The sequence below is a fragment of the Scomber scombrus genome, chromosome 19 (genome assembly GCF_963691925.1).
Source record: "Scomber scombrus chromosome 19, fScoSco1.1, whole genome shotgun sequence".
In the NCBI taxonomy this organism is placed as follows: domain Eukaryota; kingdom Metazoa; phylum Chordata; class Actinopteri; order Scombriformes; family Scombridae; genus Scomber; species Scomber scombrus.
In genome coordinates this window covers 15,352,098-15,370,334 of record NC_084988.1, presented here as the reverse complement: position 1 = coordinate 15,370,334, position 18,237 = coordinate 15,352,098, and the positions used below count along the sequence as shown (strand labels likewise).

General features: G+C 43.3%; 1 protein-coding gene across 2 annotated transcripts in view; it reads left to right on the top strand.

The window, feature by feature from the left end:
• kif26ab (kinesin family member 26Ab) overlaps positions 1–17,769 on the top strand; it is a 65,768-nt gene extending 47,999 nt beyond the window's left edge. For both annotated transcript variants that reach the window (XM_062439955.1, XM_062439956.1), the window contains 12 exons: positions 1,609–1,792; positions 4,621–4,833; positions 5,890–5,983; positions 6,594–6,856; positions 7,718–7,901; positions 8,729–8,888; positions 9,234–9,396; positions 10,287–13,587; positions 14,241–14,434; positions 15,359–15,382; positions 15,476–15,626; positions 15,717–17,769. In XM_062439955.1, the coding sequence (XP_062295939.1) occupies positions 1,609–1,792; positions 4,621–4,833; positions 5,890–5,983; positions 6,594–6,856; positions 7,718–7,901; positions 8,729–8,888; positions 9,234–9,396; positions 10,287–13,587; positions 14,241–14,434; positions 15,359–15,382; positions 15,476–15,626; positions 15,717–15,898 (5,113 nt within the window). In that variant the 3' untranslated portion in view covers positions 15,899–17,769. The remainder of the gene's footprint in view (positions 1–1,608; positions 1,793–4,620; positions 4,834–5,889; positions 5,984–6,593; positions 6,857–7,717; positions 7,902–8,728; positions 8,889–9,233; positions 9,397–10,286; positions 13,588–14,240; positions 14,435–15,358; positions 15,383–15,475; positions 15,627–15,716) is intronic.
• The last annotated feature ends 468 nt before the right edge of the window (positions 17,770–18,237 follow it).

Here is an 18,237-nt window from a genome sequence, read left to right as displayed (position 1 = left end):
CCCTGGGGAGAACCGTCTCCTGTAGCCTTCTTGAATACAATAATTATTCCATCAGTCGGCAGTGTGTTCTCTGATTGCGCTCTTGGGCTGTCGCTGCAGGGGGCGCACAGTGGAGAGGGGGGTGTTGGGGAGAGGAGGGGGGCCAGTTGTCACTCCAGGATGCAGGGTAAAGGGAGACGGGAGGGGGTTGTGTTTTTGGCAGCAGCCCACCCAGTCCTGTCCGGAGGAGCCCAAAGCAGGACTAATGAGCTCAGGCTGGCCTCTTAGGAAACTGCTGCCCACCAGGACACACATGGATCTGCTCTTTCTTTCTTTCTCTCTCTCTCTCTCTCTCTCTCTCTCTCTCTCTCTCTCTCTCTCTCTCTCTCTCTCTCTCTCTCTCTCTCTCTCTCTCTCTCTCTCTCTTTCTCATTTGCTCTACTTCATCTACTTCTCCTAAAATCTCTTGCTCTGCAGATTTTTCATCTTTTAATCTCTAACTCCAATTTTCTTTCATTCTCTGTGTCACTCTTCCCCTCCATGTTGACAAGCGTCTCTTTGTCTTCCCTGCATTTCTCTGAAATCTGACTGCTTGAGTGAAAACCATTTGAGTGCATTCGAATTTCCTTGGGGTATTACTTTTCTCCCTGACCTTGAATTTCCAGCTGAGGTGCGGTGTTAGCTGATCCAGGGCGATGCCATACCTGGAACCACTCTAAAAGTCTGGCCAGATTCCCTGCAGGCCAAGCAGAGATATTAGTGCTACCCTTTGAGTTTAAACAGAATAAAGCACATGGACCTGACTGGGTTGGCTTTGTGACCAATCTATGTCTCCCCAGCACTGACCCTGGCAGAAAAGAGGGCAGGTTGACAGTGGATTTTAATTAGAGGACTGTCAAAAACCTGGCTTATGTTACAGCAGAGAGTACTTTTAAGTACTAATGCAGCAGAACTGTTCAGACAGCCATTTGTCTATCTAGATATGACTAAAGTAGAGGAGAAAGATAATGTTTAATTACTGCCTTTCATCTACTGGTGCTGACCTGCTTACTCATCGTAAATGACCCAAGCTGCTAACAAACAGAGCATGCTCCAGCTTTGGCTGAAATCACATCGCATATAATCTGTCATAATTGCTTAGTCTTAGTAAAATGGACATGATTTTAACCCAGAAGGCAATGTTCCAAACATCCTTGTCATGTCCAGTTGTTTTGTGTTTGATCAAGGTAAATACATGCATTTACTGGTAGACTATTGTCTACTGTATTACCAACCCATATTTGGTCCCTGACATCTGGACACCCTGGATTTGTATTTTCTGTGGAAAGAAATCAGGATATAAGATCAGGATATAAGAGAACTCCACCAGCTTTAGATCAAGTGGGAGGCGTTATCTTTCTTAGTACAGTAGTATAAGTTGGGGGTTGGGAGAGAAGCCGTTCTAGAGTGGAGAATGGAGTACCTCTCCTGCTGACTTTTTTTACTTTGAGGAACTAAAAGGAGCTTGTTGACCTTTGTGTTACAGCTTCATTGTGTGATTTCTGACAGCTTTGCAGCATACAGCATTCTGGCATCAGGCTTTTCTAAGTTTAGTTTCAACCTGGGGCCATTTTTGTTTTCTTCTTCTAGGGCAGCACAGAAGCTGAACTTGTCCTCCAAGCGTAAGAAGCACCAGCCCTCGCTGCTCCACCCACATGAGCCCTCCATCTACCCCACCAACTTCAGTGGCATCCTGCAGGTCTCACCGCCTCCTGCCCCACCATGCCTACTCCGTGCTGTGTCCAAAGTGAAAGAGAACCCAGGGATGGGAAAGGTGAGAACAGACGCACATCAGCATATACACAAAAGACTAAAAGGTATATATTTGCCAATACAGCTTGAAAGTACAGATATAACAAATGTGCACTCTCCGTGGACACCTTTACACAACCACACACACATACAGATACACACAAACCCTTATTTAAAGGGGAGAATGCAGAGTGGCGACACACTGGTCCAGAGGCAGCATGCTGTCTGGTCCACTCCATGCAGAGCAATCAGATAAGCCTGCTGGAATGTCATGAATTCACTCAGTTTGTGAGAGCAGCATTTTTCTCTCTGAATACAGAAAGACAATAAAAACTATAATTCACAAATCTGTGGTCACGTTGACAGCGGGACTTCTAATCCCATTTTAGGTACAGTGTGTGATGATGAAAGTCAAGCTGGCAGCAATAAGACAGTCATTAAACAAAGCTGTATAAACACGTAGCTCTTCCTTTGTGGTTTATTGGGTATTGTTTGTCGTAGCTGGCGTCCTGTATTTATAAAGCAGAAGAAGTCCCCTAACAAGATTAGATCCCACCTGGATAGGAATTGCTCGCTTCTGTTGCCAGGTATCCAGACGGTTGAGATTTTGCCACATATTGTAAATTTCCCATTGACACACGGGCTTCATAAAAAACCTGTGTTATTAACAAGCTTCTTCAAGCCCACACCTGAGGTATACTGTGCAGCTTAAGGGGCTGATTTCAAAGAGGGAATCAAGATTTATGACACGCTCCAAGCATATAAGGCCAGATTTTCAGGTTTTTATTAAAGAAAAAAGCAACCAAAAAAAACAAAGAAAATACATCACTGTTCTACCTTTGTTTCTCTGTCCTCTTTTGTCTCTCTTTTGCTTGTGGAATCGTAGTTACAATATTTTCAGTGGCCTTTTTAGTGGCCTTCATCTGTTTTATATTAATTCAACCTAACCGTCTACTGTATGTGGGACACTTTCACTTTTGACCTAGACAAGGTTCTTTCAGGCATAGACAGTTGAGTGGATGAAGGAATGCCGAGCCACACTAATGGATTTTGTGGGGGATCAAGGGACAGGGAAACAGGGGCCATTAGCACGGGATTGAAGGTGTGAAAATACTACAGCCAATCCTCTGTGGCCTCCAGTGTCTGATCTCTGCCAACATAAATAAAACTGAGACATTATCTAGCTTGGTAGCCTCTGTCTGGTAGACAGCAGTCATATATGGAAGCCCAGTTTAAATGTCATAGCAAATGTAATTTACTCAACATATGCACATGTCAGTCAGGATAACAGCCCCCCACTGAGTATAAAGAGAGTTTGCACTTGGCCTGCAGTCTCCAAGATCAATTCACTCAGTGAAAGAAAGGGATTTCCAATGAAATCGTTTTGGAGTGCTGGAGCCTGGATCTGTAGCAATATTTATATACTAGTCAGTGGAAGAATGGGCCTTTTGTGTAGGTGTGAAGATGGTGGAGACTCCCAGGCTGAGAAAAACTGTACTCTGTCATAAAGGGAAGGGAGTTAGCTATATTTTAAGGTTTTTATTTCAATGCCTGAGAGGCATCACAAGTACTTTTTCAAGAAGCATTGAAATGGCTAAGGATTGAGTTCCCTACTGCCTATTGTAGGATATAGAAAGTGTTTAGTTGATGTAGGGCTAGGTGTAACACTAAACACTCAGGGGGTTGACAGGAACTCCAAAGACTGCTATACATATCCCAAGAGCCGTTTATGTGTCCTGTCAGTCACAGATATATTTCCACAGTGCCTTTAGAGAAATAGTAGAGGCATGCTGTATTTTTGACCATCAGATTGTAAAGCAATATGGAGTTGTTGGAATTTCAAAAGAGGGTGATTGTAAACAGGGGTGTCATATAGCTGGACATGTACAAGCACAAGTAGGACCACACCCGTGCAAACCACACACAGTGCATCCGTTCCGGTTGGAAAAGGCAGGAAATGTTTTTGCTGTTGTTTGTAAAATATGCCATCATACACAACTGGCAGAATGACTTCACTCTTGTAACCATGGCAATAACATTAGACACGAACAGGCTTGTCAGACCAGTGGTGAATCAATACCCGTAGATAGAAGCTGTCATCCTAGTTAGCGTACCATGCAGGCATGATGATGAACTGTACTGTGACCTGTGGAATGTGTTAAGACTGCAAGCTCACTTTATGAATGTCAAATCTCAGAATGCAACAGGGTGGGTTTCGAGCCTTTTAATGTGGAGCTGCCATTTTACAGGCACAGAGTGGAATAAGAGGGGACAGACAAGAGAAAGAGTGAGTAGGTGGGATAAGAGGGGGGCCATATGCTTGTGCACTCCCGTGTTGGTGAGCTGCTCCTGGTCCAGAAAAACAACCCGCTAGAGGGATAATCTCCCAGCGTGGTGCCTCACACACAGTAATCTCCACCATTTTCTGCTATGACTTTCAATACTCACCTTGCTGCCTTCCACTGACACCATTAGGCAATGTGTTGACCCATCAGGTTTGCCAGTCAATGTGAGACTTAGGGTTTCCATGGTAACCTTCGATGTCCATCAACTCTGACACAGTGGACGTGATGCCAATGCACAATGCTGAGCCATGTTCTCAGTTTGGATCCTAACCTATATTTAGAACACCTACCATACATTTCTTCCCTTTTCCCTGCACTGTAAGTAAAATATGTTAAGCTTAGCTTGTATTTTTTTTTCCTTCTCTGTGCTGAACCTGAAAAATGTACCCTCACATCCCTCTGCTGGGTCTGTCTGCCCACGTTTTTCATGTTTTATACTATCTCAGTTTCTAATACACCCTCGCTTTTTTGTCCCTCTGCTTATCTGGTGTACTCTGGGGTTTAGGTGAAAGTGATGATGCGTATCTGTCCATCTCTGGAGGCTGCAGACTCCTCCGAGTCTCAGTCCTTCTTGAAAGTGGACAGCAGGAAAAAGCAGCTGACCCTCTACGACCCCGCATCCAGCCCACACTCGAGTTCGGGACATAGGAGATCTGCTACTGTCGCTGTCCCAAAGATATTCGCCTTTGATGCTGTTTTTACCCAGGATGCCTCACAAGTAAGACCCACTGGAGATGTATACCATAAGTGTGTTTGTGTGTGTATGTATGTGTCTTTTTTTGAGGTGTTATGTGAAGGTTCAGCTTCTCAAGGGCAAAGGAACGTCTTTATGCTGGCAGGGTGTGGCCAGGGGCTTAGAGCAAAAATGCCTGTCTTGGGTCAGGGGGCATTCATACCAGTGTGGGCCTAACAGCTGGGCCTTTTAAGCCCTGTGGGGAATGATTTGAATCCACTCCAGTTATATCTAACCTCTCCTTCCGTAGAACAGCTATATCTAATCTCAGCCCTTTGTAACCCACAGCAGGCATGCCTACTGAGATCAAAGACAAAGGTCAGATACATGTTTACTGTATGGTGACTTGAGAGCAGACCAGTTTTGCTCTCTCCACTGCTTAAAACAAACACCACAGTCTTTTAATGGAATGATTGGATCAATGTCACTCACTACAAAATATCCTAAATACCAATGTTGAAGTATTTTATGTTTTTCCCCTTGGTGAAGTTAAACTCTAAATAGCTGTGAGAGCAGAGGAGATTGTCATCACTTGAGAAAGACAGTGGTAGCGGAGAGTCCCTTAGATCTTATATCATACCTCCTACTTGGAGCAAGTATTTGCTTAAGTAAGCTGCTGATAGCTAAAGCCTAAATGTTGCTGCTAGAGAGCTGAGACCAAGATTGTGCCGCTGGGACAGCACTGCTGGTGGCTAACAGAAACAGCAAGCTGTTCTACTGTTACAGGCCTTGTTTGCAGTGTGATGTATGGGGAAAGGGCCTCTGCTGCAGAAGCCTTGCCCCAGAGGACCCATGCTGAAACAGATTGCAAAAATAAGCTACACATTGCAGCACACACAAACACATGTAAAGACACATGCAGGAGTGATGAAAAATACTGAAACCATAAATGTGTCTTGGTGTAACCAATGCCAACTGTTTAGTTTATAGGATTCATTATGGATTAATTGTTCTCAATTTGCCTTTTTTTATAGTAATTCTTGGATGTGACTGACTTGTAAATTGACTGCGAGGGGGGGTGTCTGTGTGTGTTTTTCACAGGCTGAGGTGTGCTCAGGGACAGTAGCTGAGGTCATCCAGTCTGTGGTGAACGGTGCAGACGGCTGCATCTTCTGCTTCGGTCAAGTCAAGCTCGGTAAGCTCCTCCACTGGCAAGAGATTAGACAGGAACCTTTGTTAGCAGAAGAAAACTCTCATTGCCCTTTGTTAGCTACACTTGATGTTCACAATTGGCTTAGCAGTGCACTGGGGTGAGTCAAGGAATGGGAGATTGGAGGAAAGAAATGGGCAGTGTGGGGTGGGGGTGAGGGTCTAAAGTGCTGCATCCAGGCTTCAGGGCTCAGTCTGTAATTAAAATCTTAGTAATTGGCCTGGCCAGTGCTCTTAGGCTGAAGGGCTTGCTCTCCTCATGCTGCTGTTTCCACCAGCTATAATTCTCCACAGAATGACTTCTTATGGAATCGGTCCTTGGATTAGCGTTTGATTTTTATTTGGTATGGACTTGATATTACTTCCAAACCCCCACCTCAGCTGTTATTAATTTTTCTCGTCAGCAGTTGTTAAACACAATAACCCTCAAGAAAATATCCAATGTCAGTGTATTCCTTTGTCAGTGTCCTGGTTATTCCAGACAGCTTGAAGAAATAAGTAATTTTAGCTTGAACACATAGTATATGTAACTGGCTTCCAGACACAAGGCAATATTTCCATTTCCAACCCCCCCTCTCTCTTTCACACATCTCCAGGCAAGACATACACCATGATTGGCAAAGACAGCTCCACTCAGAGCCTAGGCATTGTGCCCTGTGCCATTTCCTGGCTCTTCAGGCTTATCAATGAGCGAAAGGAGAAGACGGGAACACGCTTCTCTGTCCGTGTGTCTGCGGTGGAAATCTTTGGGAAAGATGAGGAGCTGAAGGACTTGCTGTCTGAGGTGTCAACAGGCAGCTTACAGGAAGGCCAGTCCCCAGGCATCCACCTGAGAGAGGATCCCATCTGTGGCACTCAGGTGAGAAGCCTTCCACCTCTCCACTCTTTCTTTGTTGGCTGATCCTTTCATTCTCTCGGCGGGTTACAAAGTATTAGTCTGTCTGAGTATTGATCGATTTCTCTCTATGATCTTGCTCGTCCTCTCCCAAAGATGTTTGACTTTATCTAGTGTGTATGTGCTTTTAAATCTCTCAGGTCTTCCTAGTCAGTCTCGTGCTATCCTGCCTGCCTCTGAAATCCTTGCTTTATATTTCCACCAAAACCATCTGTGGTATTGATGGCTTTCTTCTTACCTTTGTATTGACTCTCTTGTCAGCATCCACCAGCATCTATTACCTGTGCATAAGTGCCAGTCCTCTACAGCACAATAGAAGTATTATTGGGGGATGGTAGAAGGGTTTGAAGGTTTGAAAGCACTCACAGGTGTTGCTGTCAGCTGTTGTTTTTTGGAGAACTGTATGGACTCTGACTTCAAAGGCTGTGCAGTTCTCTGAAGCACCTTCTTGCGCTTCCTCTCAGCAGCCACATGTGGGCTCCCTTCATAATGCCCCCTACCTTCTTTCTCTCTTTCACCTCCTGCTTTCCCCTCCCCTCTTTCTGTATCCCACCACCACATCATCATCACATCCATGGTAAGGGAAGTGCCGCTGCCTCCTGCTCCACCGTTACCTCTCCTAATCCTCCTCCCCTCTGTGTGCATATCTGCTGTTTTAATTGCCCCTGAGACCCAATCTAATGGTTAAGAAATGTGTGCCGGGGTCCAATTAACAAGCTCCCCTCTCTTCCCCGGTATCTTTTTCAGATCTGTCCTCCTTCTCAAGCACTATGTGGTCTCTTTTGCTCACCCTAACCCTGTTCTCTGCCCCCTCCCACCTCGTAGCTTCAGAATCAGAGTGAGCTCCGTGCCCCAACGGCTGAGAAAGCTGCTTTCTTCCTGGATGCAGCCATATCTGCACGCAGCACCAGTAAGCCCAATGCAGATGAGGAAGAGAGACGTAACTCCCACATGCTGTTCACGCTGCACATCTACCAGTACCGCATGGAGAAGAGTGGCAAGGGAGGAAGTTAGTAATATTTGATTTCTACACCTAAATCTCTACGACAGTGTTTGTGACATGTTGTCGTCACCCATTTATGCACTTAATTAGTATGACTGTTGGTCAATTTCACTGCACTTTCACATGTATTCTTTCCAGTGTATCTGTGTGCAACCACTTCAGTAAATGATGTCCATACTTTCTCTACTTTCTCTAAATACTAATCTCTAAATAATATAACTGTTGTGTCTCTTTAAACATTCCTTTTCCTACTTATGTATGCAGAGGTGACCTACCTGTCACACTGAATAATCACAAGTTGTTTTTTAGGCTAGATAGAAAATTGCACTATAAGGTATGAATGGAACATCAGACAAGTCACTTATTTGCAATGTTTATGGATGAATTTGTTTGTATGCATGTGTTGTGCTTGGGGCAAGTGCGAATGAAGATTTGAAGCCTTACTGACAAGAGTTTAATGTTTTGCTGCTGCTCCTGCAATTACACCCACCCACAACACAATGTCTAGCCCTGTGGTTTTTTTTTTTACAATGACAGCCAATTCTCTCTTGCTGGATTTTAAATTATTAAAAGTGGACTGAATATGTGTCTTTGAATGTCAGTGGAATTTTTTAATTTTTATGTGTCTGTCCAATGGAGTCTCCTACTTACTATGAGTAAGAGGTACACATCTGGTGGGAGTTAACCAGTCTGGGCACAATTTGAATCACTTCAGTGTGGGAATATGGGCTGAGCTTTGCCACTCCTGTCATCATGGCATTGTGTGTGAGCTGACTTCAGAGAGGGAGTGTCTGTGCTGTGCTTACCTGTTTCTTCTTCTGTCATTGGCACAGTGTCAGGCGGACGGAGCAGGCTGCACCTCATTGACCTAGGGAGCTGTGAAAAAGTCCTGAGTAAAAGCAGAGATGGAGGGGGAGGCTTGTGTCTTTCTCTAAACGCACTTGGAAATGTCATTATGGCTTTAGCAAATGGAGCAAAACATGTACCTTATAGGTAAGATAACAACTGTTAATTTTACAGTCTCTTTCACTTTCTCTTTGTTTTAGCATCTATGAAGTGGTATCTGTACATAATTGTTTCAGGCAAGTCTCTGCATGCGATGTCAGCCGTGCAGGTTTGCTGTGTGTCAATTTAGTTTGTTTAGTTAGCCAGATATAGCTTTCATTTGTGTTGCACAAGATTATGTTATACTAAGTCAGGTATGAAAAGATTAATGACTCATCATGTGGGAGTATTTCTCACTTCAGAGACATTGAGAGCCTACTAAACCTATGCCTAAACTAACTAGCCTATGTAAACTACTTTTACCTTTTGCTAATAACAATGTAAACCCAATAGGGACAGCAAACTGACAATGTTGTTGAGGGAGTCCCTTGGAAACATCAACTGCAGAACCACCATGATCGCCCATATCTCCGATTCTCCTGCCAACTATGCTGACTCACTCACCACTATCCAGCTGGCATCCCGCATCCACCGCATGAGGAAAAAGAAAACTAAGGTATACTGATAAACTGATAAATTTGGATGAACAGTACTGAATGGATATACTGTATGAAATTCCAGTCAGTAGTAGTGGCACATTTTTACAATAACAAAATACGCACTTAGCAACTTAAATTATGATACTTCTAAATTATGACTCATACAATAATTGGGCTTCATTTGATGTTATCAATTGTATATAAGTGATGAATGTAAAGTAATTGCTATTTAACATTATATTGAAGTGTTGCTATAACAGCAATTACATTCCTAATGTGCATGTGCATGTTTAATTATATTCATCGTATTTCATGCCATGACTTAAGTCCTTAAATTTGTCTTCCTCCTGTAATTTTGGAGCAATTAAGTAAATGAATGTGTGAATGCCTCTGCAAATGAAAGATTATTAGTGCAGTAACTCAGAGCTAGTTTTTCCTCTGCTCCTCAACAGATAATCATGTAATCAATACCACTGCCTAAGGAACTGTGTAATGCATTCCCTCAGATTAGGGAAATATATGCTCCAGATAATTAGATGGAATGACAGCATGTATTTATTTGGTATTGGTTCCAGGCATGATTATAATGCAGTCCACATACAGCAATTCATATTATTGACATTAATTTCTGTGTGACTATTGATGTGCACTTTTAACCTTTAGATAAATATTGACTGGTAATTTCATAGGAATTAATATTTGCCCCAAGATTTATTTCACTCTGGAATTGTCATGAAATTAATATGCTATAAATTAGGACAGTTAAATGGTTTTGGAGAAAGACAAGATTGTTACATTAACATTATAAGAAGACAGAATCATATTACTGTCATCACTTAATGAGATCATTTTTAATTTTTAAATCCCAAAAGACTCATGGTTCTTTTGCCTGAACTCTGCTTTGCAGTATGCATCCAGTTCATCTGGAGGGGAAAGTTCCTGTGAGGAAGGAAGGATCCGCCGGCCGCCCCACCTAAGGCCCTTCCATCCTCGGACGGTAGCCCTGGACCCAGACCTGCCCTCCCTACTCAGTGACCCAGACTACTCCTCCAGTAGTGAGCAGTCTTGTGATACTGTCATTTACGTGGGCCCTGGGGGAGCTGCGATCTCAGACAGAGAGCTTAGTGACAATGAAGGCCCACCTGCCTTTGTACCAATCATCCCCTCCCTGAACAGGAAGAAGTCTACAAAAGAGGGCCCTCTGGACAGAGACCAGTTCTTTAAATGCAACACTTTTGCTGAGCTGCAGGAGAGGCTGGAGTGTATAGATGGCAGTGAAGAACCTACTGCCTTTGTTGGTGAGGGCAAGCGAACCCAGGTTAGCCCCAAGATGGACAAATCTAAGGAGAGTCAAGGCTCTGTTTCACCAAAGACTGTAGAGAAATGTTCTTACACCCAGGAGGGCATCTCACCGAACCAATCTCCTAAATCTGTAGCCGCACATCCAACCTGCAGTCCCAACACTAAATCTATACCAGAGAATGCCAAGAGGCAATGCATACCTACAGAAAGGGCACCATCAGAGAGTATTCAAAATGTTTGCCGAACCAGTGCTGATGGTGAGAAGGATTTGATTTCAGAAAGCATAGCTAGCACCCCTAAACTGGCAACAGCTGTAGCACCTAATTCTGAACCTGTGGTGAGGGAGAAGGTTTACTTAAACAGGAAAGCCTTGCCGAAGCCAGCCCCACCTCCTTCACAGCAGAAAGACTCCAGCAAGGAAAATACTGACAAAGAGGAAAGATCCAGCACCAGAATGCCTCCTGTGGGAATGAGCCACCAAGCTGTGAAAAGACGAGATCTTTGCACTTCCCCTATGCTCAGAGCTCCAGTGGAGGTCTGCCATATGCACTCCAGCTTGAGGGAAAGATGTCTGGATCGGGACATCCTTAGAGCCACTGTCACCTTGCAACAGCCTGTAGAGCTGAATGGAGAGGATGAGCTGGTGTTCACTGTGGTGGAAGAGCTGTCTATAGGCAGTATCATTGATCAGGGTCGGCCATCCAGCATTATCAGCTTTAATAGTGACTGTTCCCTTCAGGCCCTGGCCTCTGGTTCCCGACCTGTCAGCATCATCAGTAGCATCAATGATGAATTTGACGCCTACACATCAGCTGTAGGAGGATCGGAGTTGAACATTGCGGTCACACCCCTCCAGGAGGGAACAAATGAGTGTATAGATAGCAGGGGTTCATCTATAAGTTCTTGGCTTAGTGAGGTTAGTGTTTGCACCTTGGAGAGTGAAGGAGCCCATTCTATAGATGTCTTCCTTCCACAGGTCAAACACATGGGACCAGAGGCCACCTTTTACTTTGATTCCCTAGATATGTTCCATTGCGTATCTTCTCCTAGAGATGCCAAGAACTCATTAAATGACAGTGGATTTAGTTTTTCTGAACTAGACAGTGACAGTGCTGCCTCAAGTAAACTATCCCTGACAAAGTACCCCCCATCTCCAGAATCAGCCAAAGGCTCCCTCAGATTCGCCTCTAAAATAACTAAAGCTCACTCACTCAGCTCCTCCCAAATTCCACAGGGCCCCTCCATAGTCCACTCCAGCCTTCCCAGGAAGATCAAACCTACCTCATCCATCTCTCATATTAGTAGCAGTAGCAGCAACAACAGTAGAGAGCCACCAAGGCAAGAGGCTAAGCAGGAGGATCCTTGGCAGCGCTTGGACAACCACTCAGAACCTCAGTATTCTGACTCCAGCAACACCAGCAAGTTTCTCAGAAATCCCCCCAGTGGCATCCCTTCAAGGAAAACGTCCAACAACAGCAATAGTGTACCTCGCCCACCCAAGGTGCAGGAGTCTACCTCATCCCAAAGGGTGGTCGATGGCTGTGAGAAGTCAGCCTGTAAGAAATCCGATCCACCTAGCAAAATGCCTCAGCTGAGACGAGGTGCCACCACCCTGGGAACAGTACCCGTTATCCATTCCTCCACAGACTACAAGGGAACCCAAGACATTATTGCATCGACCACAAGCCTTAAATTCTCCTCTCTGGGGAAAAACAACAAGGCTAACTCACAAAAATCAAGCAATCTCCCTAAACCTGGTTGCACCTCACCTCCACCCCCACCAGTGAGAAAGTCCAGTCTTGACCACAAAACTAAGACCCTGCTGCCCCAAAGTGCCTTAAAGTCAGCATACGGGGAGGCAGGGAGGGCCTTTGGAGCAAGGGCAGCTGTATCAGAGGATGAGCTTGAGGTACGTCATAGAGCAGATTCCACCAGTTTCAAAAATTCCAGCATCAAATCCGACCTCAACACAGCCAAAGTTACCTCGAGTCTGAAGGCCAGAGGGCCTAGAGGTGAAACTAGGCAGCATTATGGCAGCCAAATGTCCCTGGAGAGATATGAAAGCTTGTCTTTGTCAGGTTCCAGGGCTGCGCTTAGTAGGGAGAATAGTGGAGCAAGTTTGGGGAGCAGCAGTGGCAAATCCAGCAAATCCATTCCCAGATTTGGTATTCCTAATTCATCCAGCTCTCCTATTGCTACCTGCCCATCATCCCCAAGTGCAGGAAATATAACCAAACCTTGTCAGGTAAAAGCTTCTGTAAATCCCAGAGCATTAGGATCAGTCAGTGGTAGTGGTAGTAAGGCACGCTCACTGTCAGCCAACAGCTCCAAGGGTCTAAGCTCCTCCACCAAATCACTGGCCACTGCCGTGACCAGAAATACCAATGCCAATCTTCCTCCATCGGGAAGGACATCAGCTCCTCGGTCCACTGCTGCTGTCAACAACAAACCTGGGAGAGGAACTATCATGGGCACAAAGCAGGCCATGAGGGCTGCCAACAGCCGTGTGAGTGAACTGGCAACAGGCAACATATCAGGCAAACACATGAGAGGTTCTGGAGATTCAGACAGTGGTAATGACAGTGGGGTTAATGTGAGTGATGACAAATCTCCCGTAGCCATGCTGCCCTCTCCATACAGCAAAATTACAGCACCCAGGCGGCCTCAACGCTACAGCAGCGGCCACGGCAGTGACAACAGTAGTGTGTTGAGTGGGGAACTGCCTCCAGCTATGGGCCGCACAGCTCTTTTCTACCACAGTGGTGGCAGCAGCGGCTATGAGAGTATGATCCGTGACAGTGAAGCCACATGCAGCGCTTCATCTGCCCATGACTCGATGAGTGAGAGCGGCATGTCAACTTCAGGGAGAACAAGGAGCTCCAAGTATCCCAAGAAGAGAGCAAATGGTGAGAAACTCATTTGTGTTTTGGTGTTTTACACATAACAAGAATAGGTAATATTCCCAAACATTATGAATATATCATACTCATAATAGTATCTATCAAACAGTGCCTGCCCATGGAACTTCACACATTGAAATAGCATCCAGAAATGAATGCTCTCTCTGAGGAAATTAACCATATAGGATTCCCAACTTTATGAATCCATTCTTATTATATTCACAAATTGGTATTTCATTGGACTTTCTGTCCCTCTGAATCAGCAGCATACATTATTCATACATATATGGGAAAATGGTAATGAATGTTTCAAACAAGATGACTTAACTGTGTCATGATCAAATAAGATGAACTGAATATGAGTGATAGTGACCTGGTTCAGGTTTTGGTAGCCCTGTACATATAAACATTTGAATTTATGTGCATCTCAGACCAACTATCTGAATTTATTTTAGATGTGGATATAGGTCTAGAGAATAGTAACTCATGAAACCCTTATAAATATGCAATCACCACAACTTGGCTGGCATGTGTAAAGCCCTGCATCACTTTACATTTCAGAGTGAGACTCATACATATTTACTCACAGATCCCAGCAAATACTATTATATGTCACTAATGTAACTGGTGCCTGTCTGACCATGTGCATAACCTTGTAGGCTTCCAGAGAAGACGGCTTATCCCGGCACCACTACCAGACACCTCTTCCCTGGGGAAGAAGGTGGGCACAGCAGGCCAGTGGGTGGATTTGCCCCCTATGTCTGGACCACTGAAGGAGCCTTTTGAGATAAAGGTGTATGAGATCGATGATGTGGAACGGCTTCAGAGGCGGCGTCAGGAAGAAGCCACAGAGGTGAGCAGAGGGTCACTACTGATGTGTTCTGCATGGTGGTTCGTCTTGCTGAACTTTGGATCATGTAATGTCTGGATCAAGGTCTTACTCTATGAATCAAACTTGCTAAGCCGTAGCAATATTTTTGCATATGCAACATTGACCCTATACATTCTCAAGATGTGCCACATTGACTTGCTTTGTGGGAATGCCTTAGCTCACTTCTTCCCAGTTTCTTTTTAAAGAACAAGACAGGAATAATATGTCTCAGACATCTGACCTTCAGTCAGCTCAGTGGCAAATCCTGGAGTTAAAATGTCTGTGCCGAGGTTCCCAGAGCTTGGTATTTTGGCAGGGCTCCTCAGAAATGTCAAGAGTTCAGGAGGCAATTATTAACGAGGGTTAATTGGTTTGGATATGAGTGATGACTCAACTTACACTGAAAACGGTTGGTGGTGGTGAGGGGGGAGTGAGAATGAAAAAGAAGATGTTATGAGGAGATTGGTTAGGGAATTTGTGATGAACGCAAGGAAGCCCAACACCATCCCAAATCAGCTCAATGCTAGGACTCATCACTGGCTGCCTGATTGCTTTTTATAGCTGACTTCTCTTCTGTGGTTCATTAACTGCTTCCACAAGTTCAGCACAGCCAGACAGGGATTTGTTAAAAGAAGATATTAAATCAGCTAGATGGTGGTTTGATTTTTACTTTCAATTGGGATCTTTCATGTTGCCTTGCCAGCCATCACTGCCAGAATGGCAAGTAATTAACTGCTTTTCCTTTTTTTTTTTTTTTTTACCATTTTGAAATTAGTAGTGAAATCTTGTACATTTACATCAATATATTGAGTCTACTATGTGTATATTAACTCACTATCTGTATGTATGTGTGTCTTGTTAAATATTCTAACTAGTTTTTGTGTTTTCCCCCAATCTTTCCTTCAGCAACCATTCCAGGATGTTGACAAGGTGAGTCACAAGGTGGTCACAACTTATTGTTTTTAGTCATTTTAATTTGATTGTAAATGGACACTGTATTCAAGTATCTGTCTTTTTTCACAGGGCCTGCTATATTTTAACAGTAAGCTGAAGATGTTGGAAAGAAGGCAACAGCAAGTGAGAGAACTTAGGGCAAAGCATGAGGTGTTGTTGGAGGAGCTGGAAGACACCAAAACCCGGCTGATGATGGATCCAAGCAAGTGGACAGGAGAGTGTAAGCAACTTTTAATATCATGTGCAATTTTCTAAGGGGTTCTTAAGTGACAAACCATCTAACCTAACATTAATATCCTGTTTTCTACAGTTGATGTGGACCAGAATTTGGATAAAGAGTCTCCAGAATACCTGGAAGCCTTGGCACAGGTCACAGAGGAGCTAGAGTTTTGTGTCAACATATGCAAGTCCCGTGTCATGATGGTGACGTGCTTTGACATCAGCATGACAACACCCAGCATGCAAGAGGGATTGCGTGAAGTCGAAGTCTGAGGACAAAAGAAAGTTGAAGTGGAGAAATGAGGAAGTGAGAAGACGAAGGATGATGAAATGTAGCAGCCAGTTTATAGATATTACTGGAATGAAGAACAACAAGAGACAGAGATGAGCTGAGAGTGGATCTTTGCATGAAAACAGAGGAAATCTTAACCACTTAGCTACAGTGCCTCGTTATCCAGGACATGTTTTAGTGGCAGAGAAATGAAACGTGAGCACAAATGCTGTTACATATATGTTACAGCAGTGGCCATCACTTACTCAAGAGTCAATGAACAACACCTGGAAGTGCCTTTTTTTATTGTTTTGAGTCATTATTTTTCATATGGTGTTGGTATTTTAAGCATACCTAACCAAACCCTGAACATATTGCTTTTAAGAAAAATATTTTATATTACATTGTAAAGTGTATTTATATGATTATGTGGTGTGTACAAATATCCTTTCAAGGGAAAAAATAAAGAGAAAAAAAGAAAAAAGCAATAAGCTAATGTTATTGCGCTCCCAGACTTTGCCTTTTCTCTGTTTCAAACCTCAGTCACAGCATTTTATCCATGTTCATTCAGCCTCTTGCGCCTTATGTTAACTCTCTGGTTCTGTAGTTTTCTAGATTTTCAAACTGGACTATGTTATCTCATCAAGGACTGCATTTGCTGTTGTCACTCTTCGCCTGCCAGCTGGCCTGTGAAAGCTTGCAAGGTTGAGTGAATGTTTTTTCCCTCCAGTTGCCTTGATCAAAATGGGTCTCAGTGGATGCACTAAGGTAGAGCGGCAGTTATGTTCGGGGACGGAGAGCTTATTCAGGCTGTGCTTGCCCATGTTTATCTCACTGAAAATGAGAGATTAAGCCAAACATATCAATCAGAGGGCCACTGTGATGGATAGTGAGTGATTATTCTTGATTCAGCCATTCTCTCTGGTGCTTCAGTATGTGGCCATGCAACACTGAGAGGCCTAACCGTCCCTACACAAGCTTACGTGGATGGCATGATGAAGGGTTTCATTGATAGCAGTGCTCATCAGTGATTCCAATTTCTCTCTAAATGGGCTTGGACTGGTGGCTATCTTTATACTGTAAAACAAAAGGGCACAGATGAGATGAGTGCAAGACTACTGGCCTCTTATACAGTCTTTTTTCAAGTGCTACCAAGCCTCAGCTCTATGCATTCCAATACAATTTACTGCAACTACTGCAAGAACCTCAATACTGACTTAAAGGCAGCAACGCAGTTTGACCTCTTTTGTCCCCTACTCTTTTTTTTTCATATAGGCAAATTATCAGTCGGTCCAGTGTTAAGGACTCCCGAATTGTTGGTTTCCTGTGAAATGATGCAGCAAATAAGAGCAAATGATTGTGACATTGTTTAGCAAATTCAATCATGATACCAGCTCTTTGTAGCTGCCAGAATGTGCTTGTTGGGAATCAAATGGCTGACAGAGAGAACAAAGATGATCAGTGAAAACGTTAGAGAAAAACAAACTGGCTTTGTTATATTTTGGTGTGTTTGATTTCTATATCTATGACAAATATGAATTTGTTTACTTTCTTTTACAAAGATGTACTCTCTCAGGCCCTCTCTGAAGATGCTGCATGAGATTTTTTAATCATTTTTAAGAATGATTTCTACTCCATTTTTACCATTCAATTTTTTTACAATAGCTTCAGTTTTCACTAATGTGGGGTAAGGCTGATAATTTAAATAACTATTACCAAACCAAGACCTTTTTCCAATAAATTATTATATGTAAGGTCATATTTCATATCAAAACCCATATTTTCGAATATCTTTGTTTTTGTATAGGATTTTCAAACCCTGTGTATAAATGTATGATATGGCAGCTTGTGTTTTACTTTTACAGTACCTGTGAATAAAATGTTTCTTCTTACTGCTGATTCAGAGTTGAGTTTTTCCCCTGTTCAAATATTCTATATTCAGGGAATCATTTTTTGCCATGCCATGGCAAAGTGGATAAAGCTGAATGAAATACTTCCATACATACACACATCAGATAAGTCTATATTTAAAATAGCTGGATTGATGTTTAAAACAAAAATGATAAATCAGCCTTCAATAAGGCCTACTTATCCAGCAAACCACATGTCCCTTGTACTTGCTCATTAATGAAATGCTGACTAATACACAGTATGTGACAATGAAATAACTGTAGCTTACTGTACTTACCTTTACACTTTATTTTTTAGTTGTTGGTACTGTAAGTTTTAGTCTAATTTGAAAAAGGTGAAAACATCAAGACCTTCTGATTGAATCTAAAGTCACTATGATACGTATATGGATGTCTTCCCAATATTAAGGTTGGAGTTTTCACTTTGTTTC